At 43.7% G+C, this 19153-nt stretch overlaps 1 protein-coding gene across 8 annotated transcripts in view; it reads right to left on the reverse strand.

Moving 5' to 3' along the window:
* Nucleotides 1–18976: 18976 nt before the first annotated feature.
* KDM4C (lysine demethylase 4C) overlaps nt 18977–19153 on the reverse strand; it is a 507226-nt gene continuing 507049 nt past the window's right edge. For 5 of the 8 annotated variants that reach the window (XR_004277509.1, XM_032308077.1, XM_032308076.1 and 2 more), the window contains one exon: nt 18977–19099. Coding sequence is in view for 3 of the 8 variants with exons in the window: in XM_032308077.1 (XP_032163968.1) it covers nt 19073–19099 (27 nt within the window). In the remaining 5 variants the exon portion in view is untranslated. Of the gene's footprint in view, nt 19123–19153 lie in introns of all 8 variants that reach the window. The other 3 variants (XR_004277510.1, XM_032308070.1, XM_032308072.1) reach the window with 1 other exon arrangement.

Genomic DNA, 19153 nt, shown 5'->3' on the forward strand with positions numbered 1-19153 from the left:
TTCATTTTACTTAAAGTACTCAGGAAGGAGATTATACAATCTCCAGAGTGTAATTCCCTTTCAGTGAAAAAGGAATTTTCCCTTTAGACTCTGACCTAAATATGTTCAGGATGTCCCTCATTTCCTATTCTCAGGACAAATGCATCTTTAAAGTGCCACCAAGGACAGTTTCAAGTCCTGAAGTCTGGTTTGGAGACAGCTCTCTAGGCTTCACTCTCCTGAACCAAATCCCTGCAAGGGGCTTCTAACTTTCCCCGTCATGTTCATTTTCCAAAGTGAGCATTTGGTTTCTCTCTGCTGTATCCTGTGCTGTAAAATCCTACCCACCAGTTATAATATCATACTGAATAACTCTCAGGCTACCTACAGAAATCTGCTGACTCACCTCAGATAGATATCAGTGAGGTGTGCTGGTTTACTTGCACAGAGCTGTGGGGTGCATTAGATTAGGATCCACAGTCACCCGTGACTTCTAAAGGTCAAATCCCAGCTGATCTCAAATCCCAGTTCTTCCTTAACTAGCTGGGCATCATTAGGTATATTTCTTAACCTCTCTGGGCTTATTTCCTTATTTAAATGAGAACAATGTAATACCATTATCTTCACACAGAAAGTTGAGAAGATTGGATGAGATAGTATATACATAGTTCCTGGCATAAACAGGACACTGGGCAAATATTAGCTCCCCTTCTTCTCCATGGACAGTGACTTAATGATATATTTTCACTTGAAGTAAGGTTGCCCTAAACTCTGGGTGGGTTCACCTGACCCTCTGCTTCTCTCTTGCTCGACATACCTCTTTTTACTTCTCTGGGACAGCCTGCAATACAAGGCTGGACCCTCTTCACCCTTAGTGTTGAACTGGGAACCTCCTATGCACAGATCGGGTGGGACTTTTGGGAAAAGGACAGAGAACAGAGCTTGTAGGCTGTAAGTCAGGGGGCAAACTGGTGCATTCACAACTTAATCATGCCACTCCTCCAAACTGACAACATCTGCTGTCCCTTTGGCCCAAAGGGAGCTATTTCCCCTGACAGTCACCAAAGTAGAATCTTGAAAGAAGGAAACCAGACTATTTCAGAAAGCAGAAATTACTCACATATGTGGATCCCCCAGGCACCAAAGAATGCTCCAGCCACAGCTCCCCACAACTCCCCTGTTCACATGTCATGCCCTGCTCCAGCAATATTATTCTCCTTGACTTAAACGCAGAATAAACATTTCCTCTCCACTGCTCACATGCATAACTCTCTACTAGGTGCAAGGACTTCACATTCAGCAGCATCCTTGACATCTCTCAAGTGGCAAGTCCCTGAGGAGGCTTGAGATATTAAAGCCTTGGACTCCAGTGCTAGACTACGTGAATCAAAACCCAGCTCTACATCTCTCTAATTAGGTGACTTTGGGCAAGTCACTTAACCTGCCTATACCTCAGTCTCCTCATCTGTAAAGCAAAAATGATACCTACCTCATAGGGTTATTGTCAGGATTAAGTGGTTAATATGGCCAAGCACTAGAATACTGCCCAGTGTCTAATAAAACGCTGTACGCATAGTAGCTTTATTATAGTATTTATTACCAGGAACTTGACACCCACAGGAAGGGCTGATGATAACAAGAACAATAACAGGACTAGGCTCTTTCTCTGTGGTCCCAACCACTGCTTCCTGTGCTGCTGCAGCTGCTGATTCTGATTCATCGAATTCCAGGCCAGGCACTCTGAAGGCTCTGGGAAATGATCTCCTCTCCCCACCCACCTGATGCAATCTATCTTCAGTGAGCAGAAAACTTAGGAGTGGCATCATTTTTGCAGACTGTGGAATGATTCAAAGACCCAAAGGCCATGACATTTCTCTTCTAGGTCCTGCTTTGGTGTTCTCCTAAGGGTGTAGGCATGGTTCATCCCTGCCCATTAGCAGTTGTCCACGTAAAGCACTTCTATATCTGGGGCTACCCCCTCTCCATTTTGTAGCCTGCCAATGTGGCAGAGAAGAGTGCAAGCTCAGAAGCAAGATTGCAGAAGTTCAAACACTGATTATGTAGCCTCTTCTCTGTGCCTCAGTCTCTGCCTCTGAAAAATGCATACACACAATACTGCCTCCATCATAGGGTGGTTAGGAAAATTAAATGAAACAGTCCATATAAACATTGCAGGTAAAGCACAGTGCCTGGCACATGGGGGGATACTCAACAAATGTTGGCTTTATTACTTCCTCAATTCTCCCATCCTCACTCAGTCCCAGCTACATTCTTTTTTTTTTTTTTTAAGATTTTATTTATTTATCAGAGGGAGAGAGAGTGAGCACAGGCAGAGTGGCAGGCAGAGGCAGAGGGAGAAGCAGGCTCCCTGCTGAGCAAGGAGCCCGATGTGGGACTCGATCCCAGGACGCTGGGATTATGACCTGAGCTGAAGGCAGCTGCTTAACCAACTGAGCCACCCAGGCGTCCCCCAGCTACATTCTTACAGCATGGGAGCTCCTTTATTTTGATGCCAGTATGAGGTAGGATCATCACTCCATACCCACTCCCCCAACATACACACACACACATACACACATGCTGCCTTGGACACCCTTTAGAGGCTAGATGACTCCAAGCAGAGATGATCATGAATGGGGTGCTAAGGAAGCCCAGCACTCCTTTTTCTGCTCATAAGTGACTGTTTGAAGCTGGCATTTCTGGGGCGGTGGAGGAGTAGCTGTTCCCTTGCTGAATGGGCTCTCATGATAGAGTCTGTATCTCACATCCCCCTCACAGGGGTCCACGGTGCACTGTGACTTAGATCAGCTGTTGTTTTCCAATTTCTTCAGTTGCCCACCTGCTGTCTAAGCTAATTTAATAGTCTCCATAGCACTGGGGAGCCGGATGTTCAGATGTTCACAGGAGTGGGGAGGATGTTCTGAGACAACCCAAGTGAGGAAAGTTAGCACTGGTACAGCCATACATCCAGGCGTTAAATAAAATAAGCACATAGACTGCAAACCCTAGAGGTTCTTCCACTAACATCCAATTAGCAAACGTGTCCCTATAGGGAATATCTGCTTTTCCATGTCTTCCTATGAAGTGATCCATAACATTAGTAAGGGAATTCAAGCCCTTGCTCTCTGTGCCCTGGTGGTCAGAGTTCCTCTTTGACTGGGAACTGGAGGGTGTGAGGGATGAGTGTGGGTGTGTGTGTGCATGCACATGTTCCTATTGGGGGAGGATTGGTAACAGGGCGTTCTAATAAAAGATGCATTAAAAAATAGTAACTCTCCCCTCTAAGCACTCAGCAGTACCCCTTTCAGCAGTCCATGAAGATATTTACCCAGGACTCTGTCTCCCTGAATTTGGGGATATAGGACAAATGATGTGGAGGAAATTTAAATTGGCTGCTCTGGTCATGAAAAATCTGTCCTGCCAGTGACATGGATTCAGTTTTACTCCAATTGTCTCCACTGTGCAAATATGTGTTAGACTTGGGCTCCACTTTATATTTCTCTGTGACTTTTCTAGAGTCCTTTAGTCACAGGCACATTAGGCTTGGTTTTCCCGTGTAGAATAGTGTATCCATAGGTCCCATCATCTTTGTTCTGACTAGAGGAACTTTAAACCTAGTTCTTCTACTCATTACCTCCCCTCTGATCCATGGTCATGACCATTTCTCCCTACTTGTGGGGCTACTTGCTTGCCTTGCTTGTTTGACTCTCTTCTGCGCATGCCTCACCTTGCCTGTCAGACTGAGTTCCCAGGAGCGAAAGGCTGTGTCCTCACTCTTATTTCTCTCCCAGCATCAGCACAGACCAGGACACTGAGAAGGTGTTCAGTGAATTTAGTGCACTGACCAGTTTCTGTTTCTCTTGTCCCAGTGCTTTTATTTCCAGAAAAGTCACTAAGAATTTTCTCCATTAGGGACCTGAAAACACATCTGTCTGTCTTGACATAGTACTCCATTCCAAAATACTTCTGTGACCTACCCACCCACCCAGTCATCCCACTTAGAAATTAGGCCTCATCCTTGAGGTCTTCTGATGATTCAGAATAGCCTGGTTGTGCTGTGATGACAAACCAAAATGGCCTAATCAGAATGATTTAGTTTTCATATATACTACGTGTCCATCATGGATCAGCAAAGGGTTGATATATATTTCATATATCACTCCTAATTATAGCCCATGGGACAGAATTAGTCACAGACCCCACCTAATTTCAAGGAGACTGGAGAATGTAGGAACAAGACAAGTTGAGTGACAATATTGTCTGCAATATTTCCCTCTGCCCCCAGCTCCCCACCTCTGATCTATCTTTCATCTCAATGCATATCCACTCTACCTTCCCCTTTGTTAGAAAATTATGCCCATTCCTTCCCATCCCCAAAGACAATGCATATTTCAAGATACCTTCATTGCCTTTGGTGTTGACCCCAACCCTAAGCTCCTCTGCTCAGAGCAGACAACAGATTCTTAAAACACAAATCTGAAAAGAGACAGACTCTTTACATAGAGAACAATGTGGTGGTTACCAGAGGGGAGGTATGTGGAAGATGGGTGAAATAGGTGGAGGGGATTAACAGTACACTTATCTTGATGAGCACTAAGTAATGTATAGAATTGTTGAATCACTATATTGTACACCTGAAACTAATATAACATTGTATGTTGACTACACTGGAATTAAAATTAAACACACACACACAAGTCTTATGATGTCAACCTTCACTTACAACATTTTAATAGAGCCCTTTACCTACAGGATACCCAGTCAGCACAACCCATGGGCCCATCCCATAGTTGCTCTGCCTACCTATTCAGGCTTATCTCCTCACACCACGCAAGGTCAAGACCAGGCTGAAATCCAGCCCAACCCATGTGCTAAGCTTTGATCTCTGGTGATGGGCTGTATCTCCTTGGCAGAAAAGGTGTCCCTGTGCATCTATTTCTAATTCAGACAGATGTAATGTATGCTGACAAGCTGCATTTGCCCAGAGAGCAGCACATTGTTCTGTCCTACACAAAGAAATTGGCTAACAGCATAAACTACTAACAGTTCCCCAAATTCAGCACCCCATTTAGCACCTCCAAGCATTGACACAAACTAGCACTCTGCCAGGAATGACCACCCAGTCCACTACACTCCATACGCTGGCCTCGTGTGATCTTTATCCTTGAGGACCCTTCTGACATGACTTCAGATATTCCCAGTCAGAGGTAATCATTTCCTTGATTTTAATTTGGTTTCCTCCAAAAACAAGTCCCAAGACAATGATTCAGCCCTAGTGGTTTATGTGGATCCCAACAAGCATAAATAAAGAATGGTGAGAGTGAGATAGGTTACTGTGGCTTATTCCCATGGAGAAACCACTGAGGAGCCATGAAGAATATGATTACCAAATAACATGGAAGCCAGAGTATTTACCCACTGACTCCTGTTCCTCATGGCCTAAGGTGTGTCTTTGAGAGCATTAAATCTCTTGCATATCTTGGATCTCCTGAATGTACTGAGCAAGCAGGCAGAGAGTCAGGCATCTGAGGCGGCTCTTGGCTTGGTCTTTAGGGTTCTCAGCCCCACACTCTGAGGCATTCTTTTCCACCAGAAATGGCTTGAGTAGCTTTCTTGGAGTACTTCCAGCCTCCTTTCTTCTTGCTTCCAGTTTAAAGAGCCCTCTTCTCATTTTGAATTATCTCTATTGATTTCAAGTTAATACATTTCTTTTAAAAAATATATGTTTCTTGGAGCACCTGGCTGGCTCAGTCAGTAGAGCAAGCAACTCTTGATCTTGCAGTTGTGAGTTCAAGCCCCACATTGGTCATAGAGCCTACTTCAGAAATAAATAAATGAAAAAATTTTTAAATATGTTCCTTACATGTCAAATGATATTCCACTCTATTGAACAAATGCCATATTCAAATGTCTTTCTATAATAAACCCTTTTCTACCCTGTAACAAGCTGCTATAGGATAAAGCTCATAAAAATCTTAGAAGCTGTCTCCAGCCAAGAACACATAAAAGGCATACCATTAACATCTATGAGACTATAAGACACACTTTAAGTGCTTCTTTTAAAAAAAAGAAAAAAAGATTTTATTTCTTTTACAGTTGAGAGAGAGGGCCAACTCACAAGCAGGTGGAACAGCAGGAAGAGGGAGAGGGAGAAAGAAGCAGGCTCCCCTTTGAGCAGGAAGCCCAACACAGGACCCTGGGATCATGACCTGAGCTGAAGGCAAAGGCTTAACCAACTCAACCACCCAGGTGCCCCCACCTTTAAGTACTTATAAGTTCTTAACATCAGATTTTAGAATCACACCCTTGATTGTATTGTTAACCTAAGACAATGTTTTACTGCCCTAAGTTTGTTCCTTTCCCTAAGACCATTTCTTACTTTGAGGTCCTTCTGCAGACTTGGATAGAACCTCTATATTTCTTCTAAATTTTGCTGAAAAATGTAACAATTCCCTTTTTACCTTATAATACACAGCTAAAAGAAGCCAGTATTCTTCCTGGATCTCCTTAACCAAATCTACTATTTCATTAGATACATTTTGTGTTTTCCAATTACTGCAAACAACGTTGCCAACTTCTCACCACTACACATCATGGGTTGCTTTTTCTCTATTCCCCAATATCCACTTTCTGACAGTCCTTCAAACTTTCTCCTTGAGACCCTTTGAGCCTCTGACAGTCCCAAAATCAATGTCACACAAATAATGTGGAATAAGAACTTGACATTACAGATTAGACCTTAAGCAACTGTGGAAGAAACCAGCGAATTACATGTCCAGAAGAGGATAGGAGGATCAGAGAAAGAAGCTACAAGAAGCTGGTGGAGAAGCCAATGGAAGGCTGTATATCTGGGGGGTCTGGAGTTGCTGTAGGTCAGCAGGGCCAGCAGGCTGAAAAGCTGGACATGAAATGGGGAGAGACAGGAAAACTTGCAACCCATACAGACAAACCTGAACCCATAAGACAAACTAAACCCACCTGTGTCTTTCATCACCTCTATCTCAAAGACATGTTTCCCTTACCACAAAGATGTGCATATATCTGGTTCAGGAGACTAAAAGACAAGATTCTGCAGGTGCCAGATCTACAGGCTCAGCTGTTGTCCCACGCCAGCGAGGCAAGCAACAGATCATGACGGCACACACCACCCCAGAGCACACCTGCTGCTGTTAAGTCCTGCCTTCCAAACCTCATGCAAATTTCTCTTGTCCTCAGCCCTAACCCACAACCCACAACCCATAACCATGCCAGGAAGGAAACCGAGAACCATAGATACAGCTCAGCTAAGTCAACAAACTATAAAAGCACCACAGAGACTCTTAGCATGTGGGTCCTGTCTTAAAGAAAACACTTGATAAATGTTAGATATTTATTCGTATTCTTACTACCTAGCCCAAAGTTCAACACATAGCAGGTGCTCCAGTGATGTTTGCTCAACAGAAACTTGATTTAAATACCAAATTGATAGCTACTCCTATAAAACATGTCTTTCTTTTAGTAAAGAGATAAAAGTCTTCTACACCAACCTAATATTTTATTAACTTCCCTCTTCGTGGGACAGTTTATTGTTTAAAACTAAAGCCATCTGCATACTACTTACTCCTCAAAACAGCTGTATTAAAATTCATTCAAACTTAGCAGTAAGAAGGATGACCTCATGGTGTTACCATTTTCAATGGGGCAGGATGAGAGGGCAGGATCCATGCTTGAACACTTTCTCTTCATTAGCACTTCTGTTCCTGCATTCAGCTCTGAGCCCCACCTCTCTGACCCTACTCAGACAAGGGGAACAGAGTGATGAGGTGATAATGAGGAGAAAATGTCCCACCCCGTGCTGGGCCTGGCTAGTTCAAAGCAGGACCACAGGGACAAGACTGTACCTGGCTGTTTTAAGAGCTTTCTTCATTTGGGAAGCAGCATAATGAAAATTCATCAACATAATGAAGAGGAGGCTGCAGCAGCAGTGAAGGTAGGTAAGAGTGTAGATAACAATGTGCTAGCCTAGGCTCACTGGATAAACTCAGATTCTTGCTAGGATAGGTCCTTTAGAAAATCCTAGCATTCTCTCTGCTGCTCTCCAACACTGAGTACATGACTGTATTGGAAGGAAGGAAGGAAGGAAGCAAGGAAGGGAGGGAGGGAGGGAAGGAGGGAAGGGACAGAGGAGGGGAGGGAGTAAAGGAATGAATGGAGGAAGGAAGGAAGGAAGGAAGGGAGCAAGAAAAGAAAGGAAGGGAAGGAGGGAAGGAAAGAAAGAAAACAGAAGGAAAAGGCTTTTTCCAGGACACAACAGGTGAAAAGAGATCTTTTCATACCCTAAGCCATAAAAAGGCCCCAGTCTCATGTGACTTATTTAAACTCTGCTCCAAACCATGTTTTTTGCTGTTGTTGCTGTTTGTTTGACTGATTATTTTTTTTTTTTTTTAGAAAATTCACAATTGGTCTTTGGACAGCACTGATTCTCCAAGGCATGTAGAATGTCTACAATATGCTAGTGTTTCCCTAGACTCCCAGACCTAGGCTTGAGAGAAAAGTAACACATGAAAAAACACTTGCTCTTTCCAAGGTGGTTCCCCCTAACAATCCAAGGGTTCTGCTAGTGCAAAGGAGAAGAGGACAAAATTTCGGTAGGAATAGCAGTCTGCTGTAGCCCTGAGAAACACTTTCAGAAAAACTCCCTCCTGTCTTTCAGATGGAAAAGGTCCCCCTCCACCTATAGTGCCTCTAGGCCAGTTTGATTCCATTCTCTATCTCTCCTGCCCGCCCCCCTGTATTTACTTCCCCTTCCTACTACTCTCCTTCTCTCTTCCCACTGACTTCTAGCCCCATCTGTCTCCAAGGTGTTCCTATCTTATTTGGTCTGAGCAATCAATGAGCAAAAACATTAATCATGATACAATTTTTAAACAAAGAAACTGAGGCCCAGAAGAGATAGATGACTTACCCAAGGTACTCATTTAACTTGCAGCAGAAGCAAGACTAGAGAAAAACCAGGGCTTTAGACTAGATTCTTCAGACTCTTGTTCTAATTCTTCTGAAAGGACCCTTACCCACTAATGAGTCTGTATGTGAGGGTGCATGTTAAAGGAAGGACAAACCTTTTCATTTACCCACAGTTTAGCATTGAACTTGCCTTGAACATATTCTTCCAACACCATAAGTGCATGTGTCTCTAGGTTATAAGTTAAACTGCTGAAGTGTTGTGTTCCTGTGGATGGTCCACAAGCACCACAATCCTGAAGCTCTAGCAGAGTTCCCATGTATCTCTAAAGGGAGCTTTTTTTTTTTTTTTTTTTTGCTCTTTTGACAAATAGTGTGCCTATTGTGAGCAGTTCACTAATTAATTTTTTCATTGACTGTTGGCATCTACCGTATCCAAGATTCAATGTCAGTTATACAGAAGAAACAAAATGAATGCTGAGATATGGTCTGGTCTTTGAGTCTACAATATACTTGGGAAGATGTCTGAGTAGACATACATTCATTAGGCCAAGTCATAATAGAAAGGATGCTCTCAATGCAGAGAAGATTTCAGATGATGAAGCAATATTTCTGTAGGGAGTCATTAGTAAAGTCTTCATTGAAGAAATGTAACCTGAATAGAGTCCTGAATGATGAGCAAGATTCTGGTAGACAGAAAGGTAAGATCCCTGCAAGCAGAGAGAATAGTGTAAGTAGTGGCCAGAGTTTAAAAAAAAAAAAAAAAAAAAAATCAAAGAGAAGAGCAAACATTGTAAATTGGTAGTGGTGTTAGGATATTGGGAATACAGTAGGAAAGTAGAACCAGAAAGTAAAAAACCTTCAATACCAGAGTCTGAGGTCTGGAATTTTTCCCATAGACAATAGTAAGTCATTAAGGGTTCCTGAATAGTGTGAAGGAACTATCAGAGCAAGGTAAAAGCCACTATCTAGGATCCAGGGAATGAAACTTTCTACCTCACGTATTCTGAAACCTGGAACTCATCAGTGTACCAGAGTGAGCTAGAATTAGGAAAACCAGAATGCCCTTTATTAACTTACAGTAAAAAAAAAAAAAAAAAAGAAAAGAAATGTCTACCCAAGTAAATCAAGATTTTCAGGTGCAAACAACAGAACTAACTCTAGCTAGTTAAAACAAAAAGTCAAATGGTTACAGGTATTGTGAAATTCACAACATTTTGAGAAACTCAGAACCAGTGAATCAAGCTCAGAGACTCTAGAGCCAAGACCAGAACCTAAACATCACACCCCGTTGGTGGTGTTGTTGCAGCAGCCAAGTTCACTCAGTACACACAGAGCAGGGGGTACTGAGCATGGCACGCCAACCACAGAATTTTACTGCTAGGAGCTTTGCTGCTGCTACTACTCCTAAAAAGCCCAATCACCTCCTGCCATTCTATCTAGAAAAGTAGATTCTGAATGTGATCTTTTATGTGGCCCCTTTCCAGGTGGAACTTGATTGAATGTGGCTTGGGACACAAGTATGGCTTGGAATGCAACTTTTCCTACTTCTGATGAAGTTTTAGAGTATCAGTGAGGTTCGGTGGGGTGGAGTCTGCAGCCAATGAACAAGAAAGAATTCTTGAGACATCTTTTGTGCAAAATAGTGGCTTATTAAAGCCTGGGGATAGGACCTGAGGACAGAAGGAGCTGCTGCCCCTGGGTTGTGAGGGGTGGCAGGTTATGTGTGATGGGGTTGGGGGAGGTAAGCAAAAAGGGAGGTTTCAATAGAACTTTCATATGCTAAAGAGGACCTATAAGATACCAGATACCTTGAGGCCTCGTCATTGTCAAGGTTTTTCCCTTCAGCAAGGTATTAACATTAAGATACTTGGGAGATTCCTAAAGAATGTCACATATGTCCCACCCAGGAGTGGGGGTGGGGGTAGGTTGCAGGGTGTCAGCTTTTGCTTTGTCTTCATTCAGCCTTTTGTTCCCTCATCACCACTACTGTTGGAAAGAGCAAATCTTAAAGAAAAAAAATCACCAAAATGTAAGAAGGGGAAGTCCAAAAGATGTAGGATGGCATGGATTATGAAATTATCCTCTTCAGAGCATGATCTGGAAATAGGTTTATCTTGTCATACCATCAGAAACTTCTTGTTCTGGGCCCCTGGGTGGCTCAGTCTTTAAGTATCTGCCTTTGGCTTAGGTCATGATCCCAGTATCCTATGATGGAGCCTCCGGCTTCCCCTCCTCTGCGGGGAGCCTGCTTCCCCCTCTCCCTCCACCTGCCACTTCCTTTGCTGGGGCTCTCTCTGTATCAAATAAATAAAATCTTTTAAAAAAGAAAGAAAGTTCTTGTTCAACATGAAGTTAGAGAAATGGAACTCCTATGTATGACTTGAATTTTTTCCTCGCTCTAGTAACCTGTTGAATTCAATGCCACAATTCATTCATCCAATAATGAACATTCACTCATTTGGTTTGCCCCACAGCACATGAACTCCCCAGAACTCTAAGGAGGGACCCTACCATCCTCCCTTTGTCAGCCTTCTTTAGGGACCTTAGCTTTTCTTCCTTTATTCTTCCCTTCCTAGTGATGAGGGAGCACGAGGCTGGCTGAAGACAAAGCAAAAGCTGGCGCCTTGTACCCACCCCCTCCATCCGCTTCCCCTCTGTCATAAGTGTAGCATCCCTCAGGCAGCCCTGACTGCCATGAACAATAAGCAAATAGTTAACTTGCAGAGCTCACAATCCTGCTAGACAGGAGTCTCCCTTGGCTTACAAATGTCCTAAATCTCACTAACAAAGATGATTGATAGCAGGATTGTGACCCCCCACCAAAAAGTCTCCCAACTATCTTAATGTTAATTGCTGGTCTAAGACAACATTGATCCAGCCTCAAGGGCAAGGCCTCTGGTAGGCCTCTGACATCTTGGCACCTTGTAGGCCCTCTTTAGCATATGAAAACTCCGTTGAAACCTCCCTTCCCCTCACCTTCCCCCAACTGCAGGGTACATAACCTGCCATCCCTCACAACCCAGGGCAGCAGCTCTTCCTGCCCACCAGTCCTGTCCCCGTGCTTTAATAAACCATCATTTTGCACCAAAGATGTCTCAAGAATTCTTTCTTGGTCATCAGCTCCGGACCTCAGCCCACCGAACCTCACCTAGGTTCTAGAACTTCATCACTAGTCTACCTCCCAGGCCATGTCTGTTCTTTTATTTGCAATCCACAGAGCTAGTATAATCTTTCTGAACTTGGCCTGAAAAGAAGAAAAAGCATTTTTCCTATTAACATATATATCTCTAGGGCAAAGAACTTGAAATCACCTTCCACATGCCAGAGTGAGTCCAGCTTTGACAACTTCTCTCCCAAAGCACCAGTAATAACCTCGACTCCCTGCAAAAGCTATAGCTTTAATAAAAAACAGGTCACACATCAGACACAAGTATTGCCAGAACATGCAAACACACACGTACTCTCTGTCACTGATAACTCATAAAAGAAAATGAAATTTCCAACAGTATCCCTTCCCACCAGTTTCCCCCAAGGAATTCCTGGGGAAGAGGGGGAAAAGAGGGTTTTAAACACCCTCAACCCTCCCAACACCATACGCAATGTCATGGGTATAATTCTGATCCCTGGAGAATAACTGGGACACACAATCTTTGTGTCTTTACTGAAATGCTGTTGAAGGACAGGTGATGAGGGTGGTAGAAAAGGCACATATTTGAAGTCCTGCTTTTGTCTTTACTGACTGTACGACATAAGGTCTCTTCCTGCTCAGTCTCAGTTTCCTCCTCTATAAAATGGGCACGAGATCCCTAGCTCACAGAGTCGTTCTGAGACATAAATAAAGAGATCTAAGTAAATGGTACCTCGTACTATCCTTGCTGTTGCTGATGTTTTACCATCATCCCCTTTATTACTGAACCAAAGGATCCTATTGGCTCAGAGTTGAAAACAGAGAGATCCTTATGCCCATCCTGTGGGTTCATCTCTGATAGAAAAGCCACTTCCTTGTCATTTGGGTAATGGAAGCATTGAAATTCTATTGAACATAATGACTAGCCTGCAAGTGGACAGGTGACAACTCACATAGGGAAAAGTCAAGCACTCTTAGGAGCCCTGTGTGCAGGCTTGACCCCTTCTCACCCCTACTCACTCACACTCATTGCCTCCCCCAGCCTCTCCTTACCCAGAGACTTGCTTTCTCATTATGAGCCTTCTGGAAGTGGAGGGGACTCTCCCTCACTCTCTGCAGAAAACAGTGACTGTCCTTATGCATTACCCCCACAGAAAGTGAAACTGTATGGCTGGGAGAATCCCATCATCACTCCACCCCCTAATGAGAGAGATTGTTTGCAGGCAGATGAAATTAAATTGTAAGCTCTATTGACTTCAACAACAGGTGCCATTTGGGCAAACCCGAAGGGGGCCATTGAACTGTCAAAAAGATTTAACTCTTCCTGACACCACAGCGTTGGGTAATAGCCTCCCTCCAGTTCTGCTGCCAGAAACATCACCAATGGAGATCCATTCCACTGTGTTCTTGCCCTGAAATCCTTTTTAAAAATGTTAATCCTCAGGGAGAGGAAACAGACAAGTCAATCATGCTAAGGTGGCTGTGTAGAACCTGAGTCCGGATCCTAGCTAAGTTCCTTGGCCAAGTTTCTTCTCTGGAAAATGAGGAATGCTGAGAATTATAGCCATATCTAAGTCTTTGGGGAAGATTAAATGAGAAGTTATAGGGAAGATACTTAGCCCAGGACCTAGTGCAATGTGAGTGTTGCACAATTCATTCATCATATAAGGAATTCCTTGAGCTTCCTCTCTCACAAACACTCTTGTGCTTAGAAAAATGCAGACCCATGAAACTCGCCCCAAGATCCCACAGCAGGAGGTCGGGGCTGGGCCTGTGATTGCAGGCATTTAACAACCCTCCGCTAGTTTGTAGTTAGACCGCCCTCCTCAGAATCCACCCCAGCCCCACCACAGGGCCAATCCTAGGGTCTGGCTGATAGAGGTTACATCCCCCTCTCTCCCCACAGGAAGAGCCTGAGGAGGATGCTGAGTGGCTAAAGGAGTGAACACTAAAGAAGGTCAGGGAAAGGAGTGATAAATCTCCAAGCTGAAATGAGTGATTTGCAATTTGCCTCCTCCAGGCTGAGGCCTTGCTTAAGGAGATGGGTGAGTCGGGATTGAGAGTTAACTTGGGGGAAGAACTGAGAGAACAAATAACAGTCTACACAAAAGAAAGCGTCTTTAGAAAACCATTGTGCGAATACCAGACACCAGCCACAGGCCCCGAAATTCCAGTTTAAAGCAATTCAGTTCCTGTTCCATTCAGCAGACAATGAATTGCAGGCATTTGCACTTCTGTGGTACCTTTCACGCCAGAGCTTCAAAGCCCTTTTCAAACACAAATCTGTTCAGCTTCATAACCTCTCTGAGAGATTTGGCAAAGGGATAGTGGGGATCACTTCCCTCCCTACCTCAAGGGCAGCCTTTTGGGTGGTGGGAGACAGGAGGTAGAGGCAAAGGCAGTTTAACAGTCACTTAACCAGGCATCTTGACAGCTCACAGGAGAAGGAGCCACGTGGGATCAGACATTTCTGGGACACCGTCTGAGGCACCGAATTACAGAATTACCTGGATATCCACCTCTTCCTTTTCGGCTTTTGCATCTTCACTGTGTAGCCTAAACAGTGTCTGGTGATTCGGCAGACACAGAGAGTGCCTACCCAATGTCATCCTCACTTCCTCCTTGTAACCAAACCCCAAGTTTTTCTGGGGTGACACAGCCCAAGGGGGTAGACTATGATTCCTTTAAGCCAAATTAACAATCCTCTTCCCATTTTTCTCAGCCTTCCTTGCTGCTGTGAGAGACTGTGTAACTTAGGTTTGGCCAGTGAGATGTAAGGGGAAATACTGCTGGGGTTGTGTTTGTCAGAATTTGCTATGCTGCAGTAACAAATTACCCCGTCTCAGTGACTTAACACAACAGAACTTTATTCTTCTTTCACATTATAATTGCAATGCAATCAGTGTGGACACTACTTCACACTCACCAGGGAGCCCAGGCTTATGAAGTCTTTGGCATGTTAGAATGGAACAATCTAAATCAGGGTCTCTAAAGTCCCCATGAAAGAAACAGAAAAGGTTGCATTTAAAAATATTGGGTCTGGGTGGCTCACTGAGCCTGGGTGGATCAGTGGGTTAAGGTCTCTGCCTTCGGCTCAGGTCATGATCCCAGAGTCCTGGGATCGAGCCCCGCATCAGGCTCTCTGCTCAGTGGGAACCTGCTTCTGCCTCTCTCTCCGCCTGCCTCTCTGCCTACTTGTGATCTCTGTCTGTCAAATAAATAAATAAATAAATAAACAAATAAATAGAATACTGGGCCTCAACTTCCTATGCTCAGTAATGACACATGTCACTTTCACAGTCACACAGAGTCATGTCATGGTCATGGGACACTAATCTAACAGGCTTGAAAATGCAGGATTACACATAGAATGGTGAGTGACACTGCCACAAAGGTGACCTCACGACAAAGATGATGTCTCCTGTTACTTCACAAACCCTCATATGCCATTCTTATAGGAAGACCTTACAGATGGTGATCTGGAATGTCTCTCATTTGAAGCTAAAAGTGCTTAACCAAGCTAGGTTTCTGTCAGCCCAGCATCTGTACATCTACAGAGTATCCTACAGTTGTGCTGGTAATACTGGGAATCATAACAAAAATGGCACTGTGGGAAATGGGCTAGTCATTTCTTTACTCAACAAGAAAGGCACATCATTTTCATGCCTGACTCTGTGCTAGGCGCTGGAGGCTCAGAGTAAATAAAACGGGGTCTATTCTTCCTTGAAAGTATCATGGGATTACGAAGAAACAAGGAAGGACTTGCAAAAAGCAGCCTGCTGATGTTACGCATTCTAAGCAAGCACCGAAAATTAATTCCATTCACAACACAACCCCAGACCAGGGACCTGCTCAATAAGAATTTGTGGGAAGGGGGCAGGGGATGGAATTAATGGCCACTTTAATGGCAACTTTAGAGGCTATTTCAAGGAATTGAAGTCTTTGACAAAAAGGGACAATCAAAGAGAAAAAAAAAATACTGGCAATTTGGTCATCATCAAATACCCAGTTATCTGGAATCATAAAACAGAGAAAACCTGCTTTGAATACTTGTTGCCAAGTTCATCTCCCTCAAGGGAGCACTTAAAAGGCCCCCCGTGGAGCCATACCCTCTTTCAGTTCCTACAGATGACCTCCTTGTGGGCCCTGCCAATCATCTCAGTCACCAATGTGTCTTCCTTAATCTGAGCTGTAACTTGATATGTCAGGAGTGTGAAGAACAATTATCCACTTGAGTATTACATAACTTCAGAAGTCTCTTGAGATGAAATGTATGCAAATGATAGTGTCTATTATTGGTCTGATAACCATTCTTTAATTCTAACTTAAAAGAGAAGAGATTTCCAGACATCGTGATGCATTTGATCCACTGAAACATTCAAATAACTTTATATCACTTGAGTGGTAATTTATCTTCTCTGCCTGGAGCAGCAAGAGGTTTCAGTTCAGTAATAATGAATTTATGTCATTTCTCTCAAGTTGGTTTCTTTCAGTTGGAGCACAGCTATTCAAATTGGTGCAGTCTTTTTAGTGTGGACTTGCTCTGGGCATGAAGCTGTTCAAAAGATCCCGAGATGAAGGTTGCCACCAACCCTGATAATTTTTGTGTCCAGGTTAGAAGTCACAGTTCACAAGAAAGGAAGCCAGTCTTTGATCAGGGATATGCAGTGAGAGAAAACAATGAGAGGGAGAAAGGAGAGACAAACAGGAGACCTGCTGGGACAGATGATGGGGGCTCTGAAAAGCACAAGCCATAGGTTGACAGGCCATGCTGTGCTTTGGGAAGATGGAACCCTCCCCGTTAAAGCCACCACCTAGGCATCTTCCACTCCTCATCACAGTCCCCTGGATATCTCTGCTCTTCCCTGACTTGCTTTCGATCACAATGCCTCCCAGAATCTGAGCCTCGATCAAAGCCAGTCCAGAGAAGGCTAGAGTCACGTGGCACCTGGTGAGATAATGCCTGTTTTATTTGAATATGGAGGAAACTGTGTTAATAAATGCCCATGACATTTAATGATGTGGCTTTCATTTTGAACACATCATTGCTCGATATTGAATCCATCCATTTTGATAATAAACATCAGGGCCACAGAACTCTCGCTTTTCACCCGCAAATAAATAAATAATAGGGACTTGCTCTGTGTGCCGGGAATGAGAGAGAATTGCAACTCCCCTGCATGCGTTTGCATCTTATGAACTCTATTCAGCCGCATGGCCTCCCATTCGTCTCTCTGGAAATCCAATTTCCCTCTTGCATCTTCGTCTGCCAGTTTTCTAATTTTCACATCAAACTGCATATTACTCATTGTCAGGCTGGTTGTTCTGGAAGAATCATTAGAGTCTTAAACCCTTTACCAGTATTTTCAATCTTGCCGCAGACGGTTGCCAGGCATCCTGTTTTCCAAAAGAGCGCTAACCACCCGCAAAGAGCTCAAAATTTCAAACATACATTCTCTTGGCCCAGGCCAGGGCCAGTGAGGATAATACTCTCTGAAAGTTAAATCCAAATTCTTTAATACAGCAAAACAGTGTACCACCCTGTGTACCACAGTGTATACCCCTCGCAGTGTACCCAGGAATGTGTGATTCGTTTTTCCATCCAGCACTTAGCACGCAATAGACCTTTAATAAATCACTGATTTTAAAAAATGAATAAAAACTAAATGAATGGTATGTTTTGTTTTGTTTTGTTTTTTAAGATTTTATTCATTTATTTGACAGAGAGAGAGACACACAGAGAGAGGAGGAGCACAAGCAGGGAGAGTGGGAGAGGGCAGGGAGAGGGAGAAGCAAGCTCCCCGCTGAGCAGGAAGCCTGGGCTCCATCCCAGGACCCCAGGATCACGACCTGAGCTGAAGGCAGATGCTTAACAGCTGAGCCACCCAGGGGCCCCTGGATGGTATGTTTTATACAAACGCACTTCTACAAGATTACATAGATATATGTAACACACATACCAAATCAAACTTTATTGCATCTAGTACAAGTTCATCTTTATCTAGTGTATTTATGCTAACAAAAATAAACTTTCTCTTTATTTTAAAAAATCACTAATTATACTTTAAATGGTAGCTTTAATTGATATAATTAATTTGTCATGAACTAATCCTCAACAACGTACCAGATTGGGCTCTCCCCAGATCTGTAGCTTCCAAATCTGTGCATTTGGTTCTAGGGTTCTGTTCATCCCATTTCCAAATTCTCAGGCTGATGGAAGGGTCTAACACATTTCCTTTTTAGGGCTGGGGTCCATCATGGAAAAAGATATCTCAGACTCACTGCAGCCAGAATAAAGAGGTTTGACTGGAAATCCGACTCCATGGAGGTCATTTGGATACTCTCATGGTCTCCAAATGTGTGCCGTTGCTGCCACATTCAGAGGATGAGCAGGCACCCAGAGGAAACCGCCTTTCTAGAAACCCCGTTCCACGGACATCTCTCCTGTTCCTGGAAAATTCCTCCAGGCCAGGTATAAGCACTAATGAACCAGAGAAAATGTTGACTTTTCCTTACAGTTTTCCAGGAAATGAACTATGAAACAAGTGCTTTCTTCCTTAACAGAATCAAACCTCAAAAACCTGAGGTTCATAACAGGTAAATGCAATTCCTGACCCTGAATGCTATGCTGGAGGGGGGAAAAACGCTACAAAGGAAATCCACTGATGTCCTGATATGAACTAAAGTTGAAATTTGTTATGAAAAGAGAAAATCCTAATTCTTAGGAAGACTGTCCATGTACATATACTATTCTAATGCCCAGAGCTTTGATACATATTGACTAAATAGATTTAGCCCAAGGGCCACAGTATGCTGACCCCTGAACCAGATAATTGGGTGTATGGGATCTGGCTTTCTCCCATTCAGTTGGGGTCCCCTGGAGGGAAGTGTCCCTGCTGAGCACCTGCGGCAGACTTCACCTGTAACCCCTGCCACTCTGGAACTCCCACAGCACTATCCATCCATAGTGATCGACATCAGTAATCTCCACTCCCTTCAGGAGTAATCACAGTGGGAAGTCCTCTAGTTCACAGCCTTCTGCAAGTCAGCCTAGAAAACGCAGATGACCATCTCTACATTCATGTGGGAGACAGAAAGGGATAT

Source organism: Mustela erminea, chromosome 12 (genome assembly GCF_009829155.1).
Source record: "Mustela erminea isolate mMusErm1 chromosome 12, mMusErm1.Pri, whole genome shotgun sequence".
Classification (NCBI taxonomy): domain Eukaryota; kingdom Metazoa; phylum Chordata; class Mammalia; order Carnivora; family Mustelidae; genus Mustela; species Mustela erminea.